The 21,214-nt window shown below is 35.3% G+C and overlaps 2 protein-coding genes and 1 long non-coding RNA gene across 13 annotated transcripts; 1 reads left to right on the forward strand and 2 right to left on the reverse strand.

The window, feature by feature from the left end:
- Window positions 1-9,245: 9,245 nt before the first annotated feature.
- Window positions 9,246-10,132, reverse strand: LOC123472250. Its single transcript, XR_006646596.1, has 3 exons — window positions 10,073-10,132; window positions 9,462-9,520; window positions 9,246-9,385 (listed from the first exon to the last, which is right to left on the reverse strand). It is a non-coding gene; the product is annotated as an uncharacterized LOC123472250 (long non-coding RNA).
- An 869-nt stretch (window positions 10,133-11,001) lies between these two features.
- On the forward strand, window positions 11,002-12,653 carry LOC116922475. 2 transcript variants are annotated; one of them, XM_032928842.2, is made up of 3 exons: window positions 11,002-11,227; window positions 11,420-11,494; window positions 11,594-12,653. In XM_032928842.2, exons 2-3 carry the CDS (start codon window positions 11,425-11,427, stop codon window positions 12,253-12,255), a joined length of 732 nt encoding a protein of 243 aa, XP_032784733.2. In that variant the 5' UTR covers window positions 11,002-11,227; window positions 11,420-11,424; the 3' UTR covers window positions 12,256-12,653. The 2 variants fall into 2 exon arrangements, with proteins under 2 accessions (XP_032784733.2, XP_045030254.1); XM_045174319.1 differs by having other exon boundaries at window positions 11,004-11,227; window positions 11,355-11,494.
- Window positions 12,654-13,810: 1,157 nt separating this feature from the next.
- LOC116922474 (chymotrypsinogen A) lies at window positions 13,811-18,834 on the reverse strand. Of its 10 annotated transcripts, none has more exons than XM_045174313.1 (13): window positions 17,738-18,822; window positions 17,495-17,655; window positions 16,983-17,043; window positions 16,755-16,885; window positions 16,500-16,648; window positions 15,813-16,066; window positions 15,449-15,754; window positions 15,245-15,333; window positions 15,015-15,147; window positions 14,765-14,912; window positions 14,527-14,669; window positions 14,359-14,440; window positions 13,811-14,288 (listed from the first exon to the last, which is right to left on the reverse strand). In XM_045174313.1, exons 5-13 carry the CDS (start codon window positions 16,597-16,599, stop codon window positions 14,206-14,208), a joined length of 1,338 nt encoding a protein of 445 aa, XP_045030248.1. In that variant the 5' UTR covers window positions 16,600-16,648; window positions 16,755-16,885; window positions 16,983-17,043; window positions 17,495-17,655; window positions 17,738-18,822; the 3' UTR covers window positions 13,811-14,205. The 10 variants fall into 10 exon arrangements, 9 of the variants coding, with proteins under 9 accessions (XP_045030248.1, XP_045030250.1, XP_045030242.1 ...); XM_045174315.1 differs by having other exon boundaries at window positions 16,755-16,909; XM_045174307.1 differs by having other exon boundaries at window positions 16,500-16,665; window positions 17,738-18,821.
- Between the last annotated feature and the right edge of the window lie 2,380 nt (window positions 18,835-21,214).

Below are 21,214 nucleotides of genomic sequence, written 5' to 3' on the forward strand. Positions count from 1 at the left end.
CACTTTTGTCAAAATCGGCCAAAAATGACATCTCTTGAAATTCTCCAGAAATCAGACGGTATAATCGAAATTGAACGCTGATTTCGATTTAGTCATTGGTTTTCTCTTTAGACTAGCCGTTTAAAAAATTAACGAAACTGTTAGCGCACCAACTTCATTTATGGTTTTTAACATGTAAATGAAAAACTATAAGACCAATAGAAAAATAAACCTGATTTCCGTGATTTTCATTCAATTCTGAATCTTAATCATGTATTTTAAGCCAAATTTGAAATTTGGTCAAAAATGAAAAAGTGGGAAGGGTATAGCCTTTCCACTTTTGTCAAAATCGGCCAAAAATGACATCTCTTGAAATTCTCCAGAAATCAGACGGTATAATCGAAATTGAACGCTGATTTCGATTTAGTCATTGGTTTTCTCTTTAGACTAGCCGTTTAAAAAATTAACGAAACTGTTAGCGCACCAACTTCATTTATGGTTTTTAACATGTAAATGAAAAACTATAAGACCAATAGAAAAATAAACCTGATTTCCGTGATTTTCATTCAATTCTGAATCTAAATCATGTATTTTAAGCCAAATTTGAAATTTGGTCAAAAATGAAAAAGTGGGAAGGGTATAGCCTTTCCACTTTTGTCAAAATCGGCCAAAAATGACATCTCTTGAAATTCTCCAGAAATTAGACGGTATAATCGAAATTGAACGCTGATTTCGATTTAGTCATTGGTTTTCTCTTTAGACTAGCCGTTTAAAAAATTAACGAAACTGTTAGCGCACCAACTTCATTTATGGTTTTTAACATGTAAATGAAAAACTATAAGACCAATAGAAAAATAAACCTGATTTCCGTGATTTTCATTCAATTCTGAATCTAAATCATGTATTTTAAGCCAAATTTGAAATTTGGTCAAAAATGAAAAAGTGGGAAGGGTATAGCCTTTCCACTTTTGTCAAAATCGGCCAAAAATGACATCTCTTGAAATTCTCCAGAAATCAGACGGTATAATCGAAATTGAACGCTGATTTCGATTTAGTCATTGGTTTTCTCTTTAGACTAGCCGTTTAAAAAATTAACGAAACTGTTAGCGCACCAACTTCATTTATGGTTTTTAACATGTAAATGAAAAACTATAAGACCAATAGAAAAATAAACCTGATTTCCGTGATTTTCATTCAATTCTGAATCTAAATCATGTATTTTAAGCCAAATTTGAAATTTGGTCAAAAATGAAAAAGTGGGAAGGGTATAGCCTTTCCACTTTTGTCAAAATCGGCCAAAAATGACATCTCTTGAAATTCTCCAGAAATCAGACGGTATAATCGAAATTGAACGCTGATTTCGATTTAGTCATTGGTTTTCTCTTTAGACTAGCCGTTTAAAAAATTTAACGAAACTGTTAGCGCACCAACTTCATTTATGGTTTTTAACATGTAAATGAAAAACTATAAGACCAATAGAAAAATAAACCTGATTTCCGTGATTTTCATTCAATTCTGAATCTAAATCATGTATTTTAAGCCAAATTTGAAATTTGGTCAAAAATGAAAAAGTGGGAAGGGTATAGCCTTTCCACTTTTGTCAAAATCGGCCAAAAATGACATCTCTTGAAATTCTCCAGAAATCAGACGGTATAATCGAAATTGAACGCTGATTTCGATTTAGTCATTGGTTTTCTCTTTAGACTAGCCGTTTAAAAAATTAACGAAACTGTTAGCGCACCAACTTCATTTATGGTTTTTAACATGTAAATGAAAAACTATAAGACCAATAGAAAAATAAACCTGATTTCCGTGATTTTCATTCAATTCTGAATCTAAATCATGTATTTTAAGCCAAATTTGAAATTTGGTCAAAAATGAAAAAGTGGGAAGGGTATAGCCTTTCCACTTTTGTCAAAATCGGCCAAAAATGACATCTCTTGAAATTCTCCAGAAATCAGACGGTATAATCGAAATTGAACGCTGATTTCGATTTAGTCATTGGTTTTCTCTTTAGACTAGCCGTTTAAAAAATTAACGAAACTGTTAGCGCACCAACTTCATTTATGGTTTTTAACATGTAAATGAAAAACTATAAGACCAATAGAAAAATAAACCTGATTTCCGTGATTTTCATTCAATTCTGAATCTAAATCATGTATTTTAAGCCAAATTTGAAATTTGGTCAAAAATGAAAAAGTGGGAAGGGTATAGCCTTTCCACTTTTGTCAAAATCGGCCAAAAATGACATCTCTTGAAATTCTCCAGAAATCAGACGGTATAATCGAAATTGAACGCTGATTTCGATTTAGTCATTGGTTTTCTCTTTAGACTAGCCGTTTAAAAAATTAACGAAACTGTTAGCGCACCAACTTCATTTATGGTTTTTAACATGTAAATGAAAAACTATAAGACCAATAGAAAAATAAACCTGATTTCCGTGATTTTCATTCAATTCTGAATCTAAATCATGTATTTTAAGCCAAATTTGAAATTTGGTCAAAAATGAAAAAGTGGGAAGGGTATAGCCTTTCCACTTTTGTCAAAATCGGCCAAAAATGACATCTCTTGAAATTCTCCAGAAATCAGACGGTATAATCGAAATTGAACGCTGATTTCGATTTAGTCATTGGTTTTCTCTTTAGACTAGCCGTTTAAAAAATTAACGAAACTGTTAGCGCACCAACTTCATTTATGGTTTTTAACATGTAAATGAAAAACTATAAGACCAATAGAAAAATAAACCTGATTTCCGTGATTTTCATTCAATTCTGAATCTAAATCATGTATTTTAAGCCAAATTTGAAATTTGGTCAAAAATGAAAAAGTGGGAAGGGTATAGCCTTTCCACTTTTGTCAAAATCGGCCAAAAATGACATCTCTTGAAATTCTCCAGAAATCAGACGGTATAATCGAAATTGAACGCTGATTTCGATTTAGTCATTGGTTTTCTCTTTAGACTAGCCGTTTAAAAAATTAACGAAACTGTTAGCGCACCAACTTCATTTATGGTTTTTAACATGTAAATGAAAAACTATAAGACCAATAGAAAAATAAACCTGATTTCCGTGATTTTCATTCAATTCTGAATCTAAATCATGTATTTTAAGCCAAATTTGAAATTTGGTCAAAAATGAAAAAGTGGGAAGGGTATAGCCTTTCCACTTTTGTCAAAATCGGCCAAAAATGACATCTCTTGAAATTCTCCAGAAATCAGACGGTATAATCGAAATTGAACGCTGATTTCGATTTAGTCATTGGTTTTCTCTTTAGACTAGCCGTTTAAAAAATTAACGAAACTGTTAGCGCACCAACTTCATTTATGGTTTTTAACATGTAAATGAAAAACTATAAGACCAATAGAAAAATAAACCTGATTTCCGTGATTTTCATTCAATTCTGAATCTAAATCATGTATTTTAAGCCAATTTTGAAATTTGGTTAAAAATGAAAAAGTGGGAAGGGTATAGCCTTTCCACTTTTGTCAAAATCGGCCAAAAATGACATCTCTTGAAATTCTCCAGAAATCAGACGGTATAATCGAAATTGAACGCTGATTTCGATTTAGTCATTGGTTTTCTCTTTAGACTAGCCGTTTAAAAAATTAACGAAACTGTTAGCGCACCAACTTCATTTATGGTTTTTAACATGTAAATGAAAAACTATAAGACCAATAGAAAAATAAACCTGATTTCCGTGATTTTCATTCAATTCTGAATCTAAATCATGTATTTTAAGCCAAATTTGAAATTTGGTCAAAAATGAAAAAGTGGGAAGGGTATAGCCTTTCCACTTTTGTCAAAATCGGCCAAAAATGACATCTCTTGAAATTCTCCAGAAATCAGACGGTATAATCGAAATTGAACGCTGATTTCGATTTAGTCATTGGTTTTCTCTTTAGACTAGCCGTTTAAAAAATTAACGAAACTGTTAGCGCACCAACTTCATTTATGGTTTTTAACATGTAAATGAAAAACTATAAGACCAATAGAAAAATAAACCTGATTTCCGTGATTTTCATTCAATTCTGAATCTAAATCATGTATTTTAAGCCAAATTTGAAATTTGGTCAAAAATGAAAAAGTGGGAAGGGTATAGCCTTTCCACTTTTGTCAAAATCGGCCAAAAATGACATCTCTTGAAATTCTCCAGAAATCAGACGGTATAATCGAAATTGAACGCTGATTTCGATTTAGTCATTGGTTTTCTCTTTAGACTAGCCGTTTAAAAAATTTACGAAACTGTTAGCGCACCAACTTCATTTATGGTTTTTAACATGTAAATGAAAAACTATAAGACCAATAGAAAAATAAACCTGATTTCCGTGATTTTCATTCAATTCTGAATCTAAATCATGTATTTTAAGCCAAATTTGAAATTTGGTCAAAAATGAAAAAGTGGGAAGGGTATAGCCTTTCCACTTTTGTCAAAATCGGCCAAAAATGACATCTCTTGAAATTCTCCAGAAATCAGACGGTATAATCGAAATTGAACGCTGATTTCGATTTAGTCATTGGTTTTCTCTTTAGACTAGCCGTTTAAAAAATTAACGAAACTGTTAGCGCACCAACTTCATTTATAGTTTTTAACATGTAAATGAAAAACTATAAGACCAATAGAAAAATAAACCTGATTTCCGTGATTTTCATTCAATTATGAATCTAAATCATGTATTTTAAGCCAAATTTGAAATTTGGTCAAAAATGAAAAAGTGGGAAGGGTATAGCCTTTCCACTTTTGTCAAAATCGGCCAAAAATGACATCTCTTGAAATTCTCCAGAAATCAGACGGTATAATCGAAATTGAACGCTGATTTCGATTTAGTCATTGGTTTTCTCTTTAGACTAGCCGTTTAAAAAATTAACGAAACTGTTAGCGCACCAACTTCATTTATGGTTTTTAACATGTAAATGAAAAACTATAAGACCAATAGAAAAATAAACCTGATTTCCGTGATTTTCATTCAATTCTGAATCTAAATCATGTATTTTAAGCCAAATTTGAAATTTGGTCAAAAATGAAAAAGTGGGAAGGGTATAGCCTTTCCACTTTTGTCAAAATCGGCCAAAAATGACATCTCTTGAAATTCTCCAGAAATCAGACGGTATAATCGAAATTGAACGCTGATTTCGATTTAGTCATTGGTTTTCTCTTTAGACTAGCCGTTTAAAAAATTTACGAAACTGTTAGCGCACCAACTTCATTTATGGTTTTTAACATGTAAATGAAAAACTATAAGACCAATAGAAAAATAAACCTGATTTCCGTGATTTTCATTCAATTCTGAATCTAAATTATGTATTTTAAGCCAAATTTGAAATTTGGTCAAAAATGAAAAAGTGGGAAGGGTATAGCCTTTCCACTTTTGTCAAAATCGGCCAAAAATGAAATCTCTTGAAATTCTCCAGAAATCAGACGGTATAATCGAAATTTGAACGCTGATTTCGATTTAGTCATTGGTTTTCTCTTTAGACTAGCCGTTTAAAAAATTAACGAAACTGTTAGCGCACCAACTTCATTTATGGTTTTTAACATGTAAATGAAAAACTATAAGACCAATAGAAAAATAAACCTGATTTCCGTGATTTTCATTCAATTCTGAATCTAAATCATGTATTTTAAGCCAAATTTGAAATTTGGTCAAAAATGAAAAAGTGGGAAGGGTATAGCCTTTCCACTTTTGTCAAAATCGGCCAAAAATGACATCTCTTGAAATTCTCCAGAAATCAGACGGTATAATCGAAATTGAACGCTGATTTCGATTTAGTCATTGGTTTTCTCTTTAGACTAGCCGTTTAAAAAATTAACGAAACTGTTAGCGCACCAACTTCATTTATGGTTTTTAACATGTAAATGAAAAACTATAAGACCAATAGAAAAATAAACCTGATTTCCGTGATTTTCATTCAATTCTGAATCTAAATCATGTATTTTAAGCCAAATTTGAAATTTGGTCAAAAATGAAAAAGTGGGAAGGGTATAGCCTTTCCACTTTTGTCAAAATCGGCCAAAAATGACATCTCTTGAAATTCTCCAGAAATCAGACGGTATAATCGAAATTGAACGCTGATTTCGATTTAGTCATTGGTTTTCTCTTTAGACTAGCCGTTTAAAAAATTTACGAAACTGTTAGCGCACCAACTTCATTTATGGTTTTTAACATGTAAATGAAAAACTATAAGACCAATAGAAAAATAAACCTGATTTCCGTGATTTTCATTCAATTCTGAATCTAAATCATGTATTTTAAGCCAGCCGAATTTGAAATTTGGTCAAAAATGAAAAAGTGGGAAGGGTATAGCCTTTCCACTTTTGTCAAAATCGGCCAAAAATGACATCTCTTGAAATTCTCCAGAAATCAGACGGTATAATCGAAATTGAACGCTGATTTCGATTTAGTCATTGGTTTTCTCTTTAGACTAGCCGTTTAAAAAATTAACGAAACTGTTAGCGCACCAACTTCATTTATGGTTTTTAACATGTAAATGAAAAACTATAAGACCAATAGAAAAATAAACCTGATTTCCGTGATTTTCATTCAATTCTGAATCTAAATCATGTATTTTAAGCCAAATTTGAAATTTGGTCAAAAATGAAAAAGTGGGAAGGGTATAGCCTTTCCACTTTTGTCAAAATCGGCCAAAAATGACATCTCTTGAAATTCTCCAGAAATCAGACGGTATAATCGAAATTGAACGCTGATTTCGATTTAGTCATTGGTTTTCTCTTTAGACTAGCCGTTTAAAAAATTAACGAAACTGTTAGCGCACCAACTTCATTTATGGTTTTTAACATGTAAATGAAAAACTATAAGACCAATAGAAAAATAAACCTGATTTCCGTGATTTTCATTCAATTCTGAATCTAAATCATGTATTTTAAGCCAAATTTGAAATTTGGTCAAAAATGAAAAAGTGGGAAGGGTATAGCCTTTCCACTTTTGTCAAAATCGGCCAAAAATGACATCTCTTGAAATTCTCCAGAAATCAGACGGTATAATCGAAATTGAACGCTGATTTCGATTTAGTCATTGGTTTTCTCTTTAGACTAGCCGTTTAAAAAATTAACGAAACTGTTAGCGCACCAACTTCATTTATGGTTTTTAACATGTAAATGAAAAACTATAAGACCAATAGAAAAATAAACCTGATTTCCGTGATTTTCATTCAATTCTGAATCTAAATCATGTATTTTAAGCCAAATTTGAAATTTGGTCAAAAATGAAAAAGTGGGAAGGGTATAGCCTTTCCACTTTTGTCAAAATCGGCCAAAAATGACATCTCTTGAAATTCTCCAGAAATCAGACGGTATAATCGAAATTGAACGCTGATTTCGATTTAGTCATTGGTTTTCTCTTTAGACTAGCCGTTTAAAAAATTAACGAAACTGTTAGCGCACCAACTTCATTTATGGTTTTTAACATGTAAATGAAAAACTATAAGACCAATAGAAAAATAAACCTGATTTCCGTGATTTTCATTCAATTCTGAATCTAAATCATGTATTTTAAGCCAAATATGAAATTTGGTCAAAAATGAAAAAGTGGGAAGGGTATAGCCTTTCCACTTTTGTCAAAATCGGCCAAAAATGACATCTCTTGAAATTCTCCAGAAATCAGACGGTATAATCGAAATTGAACGCTGATTTCGATTTAGTCATTGGTTTTCTCTTTAGACTAGCCGTTTAAAAAATTAACGAAAACAGTTCTGTTAGCGCACCAACTTCATTTATGGTTTTTAACATGTAAATGAAAAACTATAAGACCAATAGAAAAATAAACCTGATTTCCGTGATTTTCATTCAATTCTGAATCTAAATCATGTATTTTAAGCCAAATTTGAAATTTGGTCAAAAATGAAAAAGTGGGAAGGGTATAGCCTTTCCACTTTTGTCAAAATCGGCCAAAAATGACATCTCTTGAAATTCTCCAGAAATCAGACGGTATAATCGAAATTGAACGCTGATTTCGATTTAGTCATTGGTTTTCTCTTTAGACTAGCCGTTAAAAAAATTAACGAAACTGTTAGCGCACCAACTTCATTTATGGTTTTTAACATGTAAATGAAAAACTATAAGACCAATAGAAAAATAAACCTGATTTCCGTGATTTTCATTCAATTCTGAATCTAAATCATGTATTTTAAGCCAAATTTGAAATTTGGTCAAAAATGAAAAAGTGGGAAGGGTATAGCCTTTCCACTTTTGTCAAAATCGGCCAAAAATGACATCTCTTGAAATTCTCCAGAAATCAGACGGTATAATCGAAATTGAACGCTGATTTCGATTTAGTCATTGGTTTTCTCTTTAGACTAGCCGTTTAAAAAATTAACGAAACTGTTAGCGCACCAACTTCATTTATGGTTTTTAACATGTAAATGAAAAACTATAAGACCAATAGAAAAATAAACCTGATTTCCGTGATTTTCATTCAATTCTGAATCTAAATCATGTATTTTAAGCCAAATTTGAAATTTGGTCAAAAATGAAAAAGTGGGAAGGGTATAGCCTTTCCACTTTTGTCAAAATCGGCCAAAAATGACATCTCTTGAAATTCTCCAGAAATCAGACGGTATAATCGAAATTGAACGCTGATTTCGATTTAGTCATTGGTTTTCTCTTTAGACTAGCCGTTTAAAAAATTTACGAAACTGTTAGCGCACCAACTTCATTTATGGTTTTTAACATGTAAATGAAAAACTATAAGACCAATAGAAAAATAAACCTGATTTCCGTGATTTTCATTCAATTCTGAATCTAAATCATGTATTTTAAGCCAAATTTGAAATTTGGTCAAAAATGAAAAAGTGGGAAGGGTATAGCCTTTCCACTTTTGTCAAAATCGGCCAAAAATGACATCTCTTGAAATTCTCCAGAAATCAGACGGTATAATCGAAATTGAACGCTGATTTCGATTTAGTCATTGGTTTTCTCTTTAGACTAGCCGTTTAAAAAATTAACGAAAACAGTTCTGTTAGCGCACTAACTTCATTTATGGTTTTTAACATGTAAATGAAAAACTATAAGACCAATATTTAGAAAATTTCAGGAAATATGGGCTGTATATAAAATCTAATAACTTTAAAACTAATTCCCCCTTCCAAAAATGTTTTACTGGGTTTGTAGAAGAGAATTAGCTCTTTAATATAAGACAAAAACGGAAGAGGAGGGGATTAAAGATAACTAACGGCAGTGATTTTCGCTAAAGCCGTTTCCCCGTAAGCTCTGTGTTAAACACGGAAGCGGTTTTTGGGTAGTAAAAAGGAGACGGAACTCATTTTTCGTGTGGTGTTTCATCATTTTACAAGTTAGGGAAATAAAATTTGGCATGCATGACTCCATTTCCATCCATTCAAAGTCGTGCCACGAGATCTCATGAGACTGTCGAAACAGAAAATCTGTTTTGTACCTGTCGCAGAAAAGGGTGAGAGAAAAAATGCTTGGAGTTCATCGGATGTGATAAAAAGGGTTACAACAAATGGTACCACAAAATGTGCGTTAATGATTGTCCTGTAAATGTGGCTGACGAATGGTTTTGCATGACCTGTAAAAAATAAAAAAATTTAATCCTGAATATTAAATATTAAAAGTAATATTTTTTTTAGTTGCCTAATGTTAATGTTAACGAAAAGAAAACATATTGCTCGTTCTAGAGCAATAAGGAAAGTCGCGACTCGAAGCAGACTAAAAAAAAATAGGGAAAAAAAAATAATAAATCAAAAATTGATATAGTTTGGCAACGCTGTGTGAGGTGCATCAAGTGTGACCTTAATACATATGTAGTGAGACCATGTTGACAACCTCAAACGGCCTGTGGAAAAACCAGTCCGTTGCCAGGCGACGCACAAAGCCCCGCCTTGAAAACAACTTCGCGGCCTGATTTTTCCCTATCTTCATGACCGACGCGCCATCTCTCTGAAAAAAAATCTCCCAAAACTTCGAGTCGCTCTTAGATTGCTCCGCGTTCCTTTATCGTTGAGCCGATAATTGACATGACCCCTTTGTTAATCTCCGCGTTATCTCCTCTACAACATGACGTCAAGTTTTGCGACACAGCATATAAAATAAGAAAACGTATAAAAGATAAGTACGAGACCCTGAAATCCACTCGAATGGGCCGACTAAACTGCTCCGCACTCCTTTTTCTATTCAGCCGATAAAAACGGGGACTCGACCGGGAGCTGCTGCGTTATTTCATCTACAAAAGGAGACCAATCTCAGCGGCACAGCATCTAAAATAAGAAAACGAACGAAAGATTAGTGTCAACACCCTGAAATCGCCGCGCCATCAGCGCCATCTCTAGGGTTAAGTCTCAGAAAAAGTGTCGGTCGATCCACCGGTCGTTGTAGAAGGGTAGGGGTGCCTGTATCAGGGGGTTGGGAAATGCGAGTTTTGATAGAATCCCTATCGGGAAATTAATGTACCTTCTTTCACAGAACCCTGTGTTGCTTCTTTGCACATGATTCTCAGTGGCTCAGCTCTACACCACCCAACCATTTTCTTAGCTCTCCAAGGAGACAAGGACTACCCAAGGACTATCCTGTACCACAGACTACGAAGTATTTCGAAATCTGTGCCTCGTTATCGTAATATCGTTACTTATTTGAAATGGGAAAAAATTATAATTAGCAAAGAAATTATTATCTTGCAATAATAGTCCGTTGCCAGGCTCGCGACCGCTCCATCGTCGAATTTGTAAACGACAGGCCATCTAGTGACGCCAAAAGACATACATAAAACTTAAAATCGGGTTTCAGTTGTTTCGTGCTCCCTAATTGTCACAAATTACGTAATTTTCGTAATGATTTTATGGTGGCTTTTTTGGAGACCTTGAACAATTATTTATTATCTTAGCTTTTCGATTTGATTTCATTCTATTCCCTCCTGGAACTGACTTGAAATGCATTGTCCTTGAATTTTCGTCATTGTGCTGAGACACTGACGCATTGACAAATGGTACACTCTGAGGATGACTCGCCTTGGCTTTAATATAGAAGATGTCGTCAGTAAGTAGCGTTGCACAGTTATTGATATATGGGCTACATCCAGGCTCTGTGTTGTAAGCCTAATTTTCTGTCACTGATACGGATGTTACTCATTTGTCGGCACCCCATATGTTTCAGGATGGGCCTTCCGTGACCAATTGGACTTCAGTTGGGCATCCGTTAGATCGTCAGTTGTAGATCGGTCGTAGCCTGTGCAGGAACATTCGTGAAACAGCGGAACTAATCAAAACAAATAAATTAACAAGTAAGTATTTAGACTGCATAATTCTCTCATGAAATAGTGTTGTGCTAATAATCTTTTTACAAGACAAAATTTTACTTGACTTGTTGTAATAAGCATTTACTTTTTTCAAAATGGCTGAAATTTGTAGTGCCGTGCTAAGCTGCCATTATCGATAGAAAGTCAAACTGGTGTTCTCTGGTTTTTTTACCATAGATATCATGTTACCCACTAGCTACTGTGTTTTGCAGTTCGTGTTGATAACGATTATTTTCATGCCACGGAGCCATGGTGAGACCTTTTCGTTCAATTTTAAATCAATTGAACGTTAAATAATTACTGACCCACAAGTTTACTATGGTATTATGTTTTCTTTATGGCTCCTATCAGGCTGGTCGATCAGCAGTATAGATAAATCAGCCGAAGAACTGTACAATCAATTTTCTCGTCTGCGCAGCGAGAATCGAACGGATACAAATGACGCATTGACCATGGCCTATCACGTCAAACAGGTGCTGGATGCGCCACCGACCAGCAACGGTCGTCTTAGCAAAGTGTGGCGATCCAAGATGGAGCAAGTACGTGACAAATGGCTGCCAGCTCGACTAAAAGTCCTACTCTGGAAGGAGACGGTCATCATTGAAAACGCCAAGAGTCCCAAATATTATCTGTTTGGTTCACCGACAGCCGTCTACTACACATCCTGGATCTATCGCTACTCATTTCCCTGGACGTTGGAGCCCGTCGATGAAGCAAGACGTTTCCGCATTAAAGACGGCAGGACCAATCTGTACATGAGCGCCGTCACAGATGAGGAATCCTATTCTTGGAGGCGACCCATTGCCATGAGACCGGAACCTCTGGGCTCGGCTGAAGAGTGGCGGATTGAGCCGTACGGTGCCGAAGGGTTCACCATTCAGAGCGTCGCCTATGAAGAATACCTGTACGCCTCGAAATTTTTGGGTCGCTACAAAGGATCCCTTTGGGATGTGTACACTTGGAGAGACAAGCGAGACGGGAAATTCACCGAAAGTGTATGGACTTTTAGGTGAAGAACCTACGTCCATTTTATAAGTATGGCATAGGCCTGCTTATGATATCACACACTGCACGGCAGTTGTTGAACCTTTAGTTTTAAAAAACGTGAAAGTATGGATTAATAATCTTTTCCTGCGTCAAAAGCAAACTCACCTCTTGCTTGTAGCAGAAAGCAACGATGAAGCACCAAAGTCAGGACAAACTACAAGTCAATCGGCTATTGCATGCTCGCTTTAACAACTATTCAGAAAAAAAATACGCTTCGTTACGATCTTATTATATATAAAATATACAGTATATACGTAAATTAGTCTATGTAAAAATGAGCGCCGTCAGCTAGACCCGATTTTTGTTTACCAACGCCACATATCGTTCCTCTTGTCATGCAAATACAACGAGATTATGTTTCATATTTTCGAGATTCTTTCTGGTGCGATCTTATTTTGTATACGTTGAAAACATCAGCATGTTTACGAAATTTCCTGATAGGTTTAAACCAACAAAACTGCGTAATAGTAGTATTAGAACTATCTTTCCGTGTTGACCTCAGATTCCAGGATGTAGTTATGCTAGTCGCTAGAATCATGAAGGATGTGCACATTGGACCTTTTTATCGCTGTGCGGACACTAGTTGAAATCGACCTTATCCTAAATACTCCGCTGTATACAGGCATCAGTTCTATTAATCCTTGTCGTGAAGGAACGGAATTTTTTTAAGAATTTTGAATGTAGAATGTATGGATATGTTATCTAATGGATTTTAAAAAAATATTCAATTCAAAAATTTCTATTCTAGCCATGGTGTAGTTTTTTTTTTTTTAAATTAAAACTGGGAATGCGTAGGTGCGTCATACCATAAACATATAGTCTGTTCAGATTCCAATGCTCACCGTTTCCATAGTGTAGTGGTTATCACGTCGGCCTAACACGCTGAAGGTCCTCAGTTCGATCCTGGGTGGAAACATACCTTTTAACGAAAATTTAAAAAATATTAGAATTTATTATTTTATTTATTATTTATTAAGCATTAGAAGTTTATAATTTTTTTAAATTGTTGGTTCCTTGTTAGCCGTGTTGTCAAAATCTATTGCGATTTAAATCATTTTTTCATGATTTTGATTTAAATCATTTTAAAATTTTGCGATTTTTGATTTGATTTATGCGAACAAATGACTGCTAACAAGTTGTTAGCAGTCCCTTAAACAGCATAAATAATATTTTGTAATAAAAACATTTTCACAACTGCACTCACAGCAATATTATTGACGATTTCTTTCAAGCTCAGTTTCTGTTTACAGTAATTTTTTCAGTTTTATTAAATTACCAAGCATATTTAAATTAAAAGCTAAAGAGGTATAAGCATAAAATTTAATCGGCAAAATTTCCGATTTTCATCCATTGTAAAACTAATTTGAATGCAAGTAAAATATCTTACTTCAAGTTTCCATAGTGTAGTGGTTATCACGTCGGCCTAACACGCTGAAGGTCCTCAGTTCGATCCTGGGTGGAAACACTCCTATTGCCTTTTCGAGGTAATTTTATTTGTTTAACAAGAAGTGACGCTGATCATTAATTTAACCAATTTATTTGAATGTATAAAAATTCAATAAAAGATTTAATGAATTGAACTAAAGACTCGAACAAGATTCTGCATCAAATTTGTGCTTGCTTTAACGCACGATTGCAATTGAAAATTCTGTCTTCAGTAGCGTAAATGGCGTTATTCACATCTCACAGAAAAAAACAATAAAAAATATAGGAAACCTAAGATTTCCGAAATGGAAATGCAAAAACCTAACAAAAAGAAAATCTTTGTCATTCGATAAATGTGCCCCTTAAAAGTAACCTCTTCAAAATAATAATGAAATAGAAATAAAATAGAAACTTCGCAGCAACAAACACTGTTAAAAATGCGGTCATCGAACGCTGAAAGGCAACGAGAGATGCAAGTTGAGGTAGGCTGATCACACGATCCTTTGCGAAATCCAGGACGAGAAAGATGCCACTCTCGTGTATACTACTGGATAGTCCGGACTGGCGCATACCTCTGGATTGAACAGCCACATTTTCATATATTATGCTATGATATCCTATTAAAGTAAAATGACCAAACATACCGGTTCCAAAGCTAACAATGCCGACCTCAGTCCAAGGTCCTGTAGGTGATGATTGTAGAAGCAACGGACCGCCACTATCACCCTAAAAACAATGACGTATTTGATAAATGTGTCAACCGGATATAAAACAACAAAACATAATATGAAAAAGAAAAAAAAATGTGTTACGAAGCAGGAACTTATGCCGGGTGCAGCAGCGCAAATCATGTTATCTTTGATGGTTACTCCCAAGTTGTTGTAGCTAGCTTGACAGTCAGCGTTGCTGATAATTTTAACGGTGGCCTGCTGTAAGACATCGGGCAATGGTCCAACTAAAATCCAAAACATGAAAGGGGAAAAAAAGTTTTCATCTGACTATATAATTCGAGTGGATCGCATACATTTATAATTGACCAGAAGATTTTACTTTGATTATTCAACGATCCCCAGCCGATGATGGCAGCCTCTTGATCAACATAAGTGTCAGTAGTCCCTGGCGCTGGCAAGCAGACGGGTGAAATGGCCGTCACGTAATTCACGGGAACTTTTAAATTCAAGATGGCAATGTCTTTCTCCTACAAGCCAAATACAAAGTTAGTAAATAGACAAAACTGGACGTTAAAAAATGCATTCAAGTTTGCATGCGAGAAGCAGGCTACGACGTATGCAAGTCCTACCCCGGTGTTGGGATTGTAATCTCTGTGGCGTAACACCTTGAATACCCTTCTGGACAACAGGGCGTCACTTGTCGGGAACAAGACGTGAACGCCCAGCTCTACAGTCAAACGCAAATAGTCCCATGGCCAAAAACTATAGGGACAATCAATGGAGAAACAATAAGATGCTGTTTAAATCGTGAGTTCTATACGTAGAAGAGAAAACATAAAAAACAAAAAAATCTAGTTACAAGTCCACGCAATGGGCCGCAGTCAGGACTCTATTTGAAGAAATCAATGATCCGCCACAAAAAAACCGCCCCGAGTACTTTAATGCCACCTAAAAATTCCAACGTTCCGTTAGCATTTCGAGCCATTATTATGCTCTGAATATAATGAATTATACACGAATATAAGTTTAGTATACAGATTTAAACAAATAGGAATCAACTTACCACGTAGGGCCAAGAATTCTTAACAGCATCGGTACCGCCTACGATACGATCTTCTTCGAGACTCAATATTTTTTCTGGTCCCACGCCACAATTGATTTGCTTCGATTCGATGGCCACTTGCTTTTCCGTTAGTGGCGATGAGGGTGAAATGGTAGTTTCAGCTGGAAGTGGCAGCGTGACATTGGCGACCATCAACGGGTATAGTATCGCTGGGTATGGCATAATCACCAACGGCATGATTTGAATATCGTTACTAAGGCCAGAGTGAATAATGGCTACATGTTTTGGGCAACAAATTCCATGCATCTAATTAAGTAGAAGTTGAATTAAACATGGCGATTAAATTAAATGATGATTTGATCACCTGTTTTCCGTCTTTTACGGTGTAGCTGCAAGCGATTTGCATAATCACAGACCACGTTTGCAGATAGCTTAATTCTGACGTTGGGTAGCACGAACGAAACGACATGCAAGAACCAAATCTGCCTTCTGCTGTGTAACAAGATCTATCGTCCATCATAGTTGTGTTGATTTGTCTTTCAGCTTCATCGAAGTTGTTATCCTGCTGGGCATAGTAAGGGCTCGGTCTGAACGGAAACTGGACATCGGCGATATCTTCTGGTTCAACGAGATTCAAAACAAAAATTTGATTTCGTTATTCTTGTTCTTTGATAAGTTTTAAACATTAACAAAATTTGTATAGGAAGAGCATGCAAAAGACATGAAACAAAAAAAAACAAGCACTGTAATTCGCCATGATGGCAATTTTAGGTGTTCTGTAATCAAAGATAGGCTAGTGTAGTACAAGTGCGTTCAACTCTCATTCTATTTACAGCTTCAGGCATTGCTTTCCCATTTTATCTGTCAACTCGACAGATATCTCGAACGCGTGATTCCCTTTTCTTTAAAAGTCCTTGAAGTCAAAGGTATGTGTACCAGTTAACCTTGCATGTACGCACAAGGACAGGATAAATAAAAATAGAGCTTCAAATGCCTTTTTGAAATACAGATCGTTCAAAACGTATGAAATCAATAAAAAAACCTCTATAACCTTTAATTCCGATGGTATCCCGCTGTGTTTGATAGATGCTGCTCGCACGGCTGAAACATAACAGCGTAAAGATGGCTGCTAATAGGTTAAGAACTCCCATGATATCCTCGGTAAGTTCTTGAAACGAACGAATTGGGAAAATAAGACACCTATGGTTTATCACCAACTGAAATCAATAGCAAGGTTGCGTTACGTTTTCTTTGTTTGAAATCATGTAAAGTAAATCATAGAATAAAGGGAGTAGGAAAAGGTTACCTTTCGCCGGAACGTGTTTTAACACAGCGCAACACACACACACGTGCAATTCGGTTGGAGATCACCTCGACTGTAGTTCAGACGTTTGATTGTTCCCAGATCGTCACTAATGCAATAGCTCAAAGGACGCACTAAAACCAAATTGAATTTTTTTACTTTGGAAAGAGACAAAATGCGACGCTCGTTCACGATAGAACCACGTTTGAGGCAACATGGATAATGAGTTACCTAAAGTTTTTAAGCAAGTGTGACTGCCAGTGCCCTCTGCCGACTTCCATGACCTGCGAAACTGGTAATTCATTACTGATTGTTGCAATTGTTTCGTTTTTAGTTAACAAGATAAATATTAGGAGCAAATCTTGAATGGGTGAAAACAATACCAAAACAAACTAACTAACAAAAACATTTTCTCGTTCAACGACGTCCAGCCCTCGGAAAAAGAAAATAAACGCAAACATATCAAATAAAATGTACTGCTTTACCGAAATGGCGGCTTCCTTCTCAGTTCCTCAATCACCCCATGCTCAATAAAAATTTAGGGGCATTTTAGATCGCCCCTAATGTAACAAATAACGAATGTTTAGCCTAAATCACGTTATACACTGGAAAAACTAATTTCAGTTGGAAACTGGTTTGCCTCAGGCGTTGGCACTTGCTGATTGGAGAACGCCGCATACCGACACATCCAAGCCAAAAAAACACAAAAATAAAAGATCTCAAGGTAAGGAAGAGAGACTTACGTCAAACACAAATGTCGTTTTTGGAGGGGAAAAAAAGCGATGGTTTTATCAAATGAAAATGACCAAACGACCACAGATGCAGGTGGGGTAAGCAACAGAACGTGTGCGCAGCAGTCCAAAAATTTTTGTTTTAACCTTGAACATTTACCGATGAACCTTTTCTGGAAAAAGAAGAAAAGAAAGCAAGACAAACATTGGCCAAGATTAAAAATAATGTAACACTGGTAAATGATTCTCCATTACCATGCTTGATTTTTTGGAGGAGAAACACTTAATTTTCTAGTTTTCGATTGCTCATCTACAAATTTTTTGTTTATTTGGATCAGTCATTTAAGTTTCCATAGTGTAGTGGTTATCACGTCGGCCTAACACGCTGAAGGTCCTCAGTTCGATCCTGGGTGGAAACATCATTTTTACATACGGTGAAAAATTAACAAAGAAAAATAAGAAATCTAGTAGGGCCCAGCTAGCACATAGAACACAAAGGTTTTCATTTTCTAAATATTACATTCTTAGATTTCACTACACCGAGCTCTCGGTTACTGATAAGGAAGATGGACACTACATTCAGCATTTTCTTTATGTATTCGTAAGTAGGACCCTTCAATTCTCCATTGGCATAGCAAAAAGAACTATGTCCACAAAACAAAACACCAAAAAGAACTAAACCCCCTGAAAAACATCAAAATTAGAAGCAGAAAGAAAAGTAGATGGAATTAAAATGAATTTTCACAGAGGAATGTTATTGAATGCTACAAAATTGTAAATGTTTGACTTTGGACTTTGGTGAATAGCTTAAGGCATTACTTTTCGATTTGCATGTAAAATCGAAGGAGATTCAGAACGTGTTGTTCCTTGTCCTCAAAGATCACGTTGAGCCAAAGGTAGGGGAGAGTGGGGCCGATTGACACGCGTGGGAATTGAAACAAAAAAAAACGATCACCTTCATTGTTGATGGTCCCTCAAACTTTTAAAGTTCCACATCGAAAGCAATGCAGCAATTCAACGGTGCACTGAAACAAAATTTTATTTTGAAATTGGGAAAGAGCCAAAATGAACAGCTGGTACTCGACAGAACTAAATCTGATGCTGATCTGTTTGTCAATTGATTATACTTTAATTTTCTTGAAAATGTTGCTGTCGGCGTTACCGGGCATCCCCTGTCGACTTGTCCGACGAGTAAAGCTGGTTCAAAACTCGTTCGGGTTGCAATACGAGGTAAAGAGTAAAATTTGAGTTATCAAAACAGGAAAAACAGACCATTTTGGCGTTCACCAGCGTCCAGCCATCAATCAATGAAATAACAAACATAAACAAGATTTCTTGCTTCTCTCATTTACTCGCTTGCGTTACAACTGGTCACTCATCCCCTGCTCAATGAAAGCAAAAACACGTTTTGAACAATCCCAATTGTAACGAACCATAAAAGCATTGATCCGAATCACGTTTTACACTGGGTGAAACTCGCCATAGATCGGAATTGGTTTGCCTCGGGTGTTAAAACTTGTGCTTGGACAATGCTGCACGTGTTGGAAATAATACGCCCAAATCACATAACAAAAATTCTAGATAGGGAAAGCAAGGGAGAGAAAGGTTACTAAAGATATTAAATGTTACAATGGAAAAACAGAGGGTGAGAGAGCCTATCGAAAATCGCGAGACGTCCATTCGGAAAGGTAGGGCTAGCAACAGAAAAAGAAACACAACACACCCGCGTTTTAACCTTGGGCGATTCCCAATGAATGGAAACAGTGTCAAAGACATAAACCAAACAAATATTTTTTTTTACTTAAATGGAATAAGTACGAGAACTGACCCTTTTCTATGTTCTTCGCCTTCAATAAATAAGGGGAACAAGCAACAAGATATTCATTCGCAAACTTCGATGTCGAATTAACTTTTAAAAATCTCATGTTTGTATTTTAAAAAACTCGAATGATGTATAAGTTTCCATAGTGTAGTGGTTATCACGTCGGCCTAACACGCTGAAGGTCCTCAGTTCGATCCTGGGTGGAAACACTTCTTTTCCCTGAGGAATTTAGTTTACTAAATTACCGAAGGTTTAGAGGCCTTTAACGCAGCACAACTTACAATAGGCTCCTCTTCCAGATAGGGACCCAGAAAGGTTTATTGGAATTTTTTCTACCAATAGGAATGAAGGAAAACAGCGTTAACGATATTTTAATGCTGAAATTAGTAGATTTAAATTAATGAGAAAGGCAACAAATGATAATGCACGCCATTTTATTGTCTTCATTGTTAAACTATGTGACAACTAGAATCTTTTTTTCGTATATAACAAAGTAAACAATCGGCCATGTTGTACTGTTTGGGGTGCTTCAACATTTGGAAAACAGATAGCACCTTTGTACTTTTTTTCTAATTCAAAATTAAAAAACTAGGTGTCACTATTTCTTATGTAAACAAAATTGGAAAACATCAATTGAGATTTGAGACAAACGGTTGTCCGGATTATGTTAGGTTTCGAAGCCGATCAATAAAACAAACACGAAAATGAGAAAGAAATGTTACATTGCTACATGAAGCAGTAATTGTACTAGAAACCAAACTAAATTGTTTTGTATTCCGCAACAGCTCAACGAAAACAAAAAAGATTGGAAAACGTGTCTGAGTAACAAATTAAGAATACAGACTTGGATTACGAATCTTGGAAGTGAAGCGATAATTTAACAACTATAACAACTAAAACTAACCTTAAATCCCGAAGGCGCCCTGGGGCTTTATTAAGACATATCAAAAAAAAAAAACACAAATTTAAATATGGATCTTCACATAAAAAAATTTCAAGCAGAATGCACTCATCCAACTCACCCAGTTGTGTAAAAAGTAATAATTTGCTTTAATTCCTGTATTTCCATGTTAGATCTGTTCATCTGCAAAATTTCAATTGTTTTCGTTGGGTAAAGTGGAAGTTGAAATACTTTTCCACTAATTTTACCCGCGTGTTTTTTTTACTTCTTGTAAAACGAGAGCAATTTCTATTTTTTACTTAATAAAACGTGTCAATTACCCTCACCTCTCCTTTGTTAGAGTGGGTTGCCATGACAGATTTAACAATTACTCTTATATCTTCCACTCAGAGAAAACAACCGACTGTAAATCTTTTCAAAAGAAACCTTAATTTACCGACACAATGATTTAATGTTATTTTGGAACGTTGCATACAAGTTTCCATAGTGTAGTGGTTATCACGTCGGCCTAACACGCTGAAGGTCCTCAGTTCGATCCTGGGTGGAAACATCATTTTTATTTAAATAAAGAGACGAATAGTCAACACCTAGTAGATTAATTTGTTCTTTTGTCAATTCAGGCAAAAAATATTTCAATTCCTCTTTTTTTTAGCCAAGCCGACCTATAAGGTATGAAGCCAACACACGTCAAAAAGAGCATTGACAAACACTGAAAGACATACCCAACAATTTACTTATGTCTGTCTATGCCAAGTTAAGATTCTCCTCAGTCCTCATTACGAAAAAAAAAAAAATAGATAACACACAAATGTCGGCAATACCTTGTAACAAAACTAAACTATTGGCGGCCTAATAATTTTTGAAAAAATCCAACTTTAAATTTTGATGGGACAGCATCCAAATTCGAACACAGCAAAATGAAAAATAACTTGGTGGTAAATTATTTGACATTTTTGGATCTTTTCCATTGGAATGGAAATGTAGCTATATAGTATTTTCCTGCAGCCTA

This window comes from Daphnia magna, linkage group LG5 (genome assembly GCF_020631705.1).
Source record: "Daphnia magna isolate NIES linkage group LG5, ASM2063170v1.1, whole genome shotgun sequence".
Lineage (NCBI taxonomy): Eukaryota > Metazoa > Arthropoda > Branchiopoda > Diplostraca > Daphniidae > Daphnia > Daphnia magna.

Excerpts from the sequence above, each read along its gene's own strand:
- LOC116922475 (XM_032928842.2), top strand. The coding sequence starts at position 11,425 with ATGTTACCCACTAGCTACTGTGTTTTGCAGTTCGTGTTGATAACGATT. Across the intron at positions 11,495-11,593 it reads TTTCATGCCACGGAGCCATG|GCTGGTCGATCAGCAGTATA; the intron begins GTGAGACCTTTT and ends GGCTCCTATCAG.
- LOC116922474 (XM_045174313.1), bottom strand. The coding sequence starts at position 16,599 with ATGGGAGTTCTTAACCTATTAGCAGCCATCTTTACGCTGTTATGTTTC. Across the intron at positions 15,148-15,244 it reads GCGGCCCATTGCGTGGACTT|TTTTTGGCCATGGGACTATT; the intron begins GTAACTAGATTT and ends TTGTCCCTATAG. Across the intron at positions 14,670-14,764 it reads GGGATCGTTGAATAATCAAA|TTGGACCATTGCCCGATGTC; the intron begins GTAAAATCTTCT and ends TTTGGATTTTAG.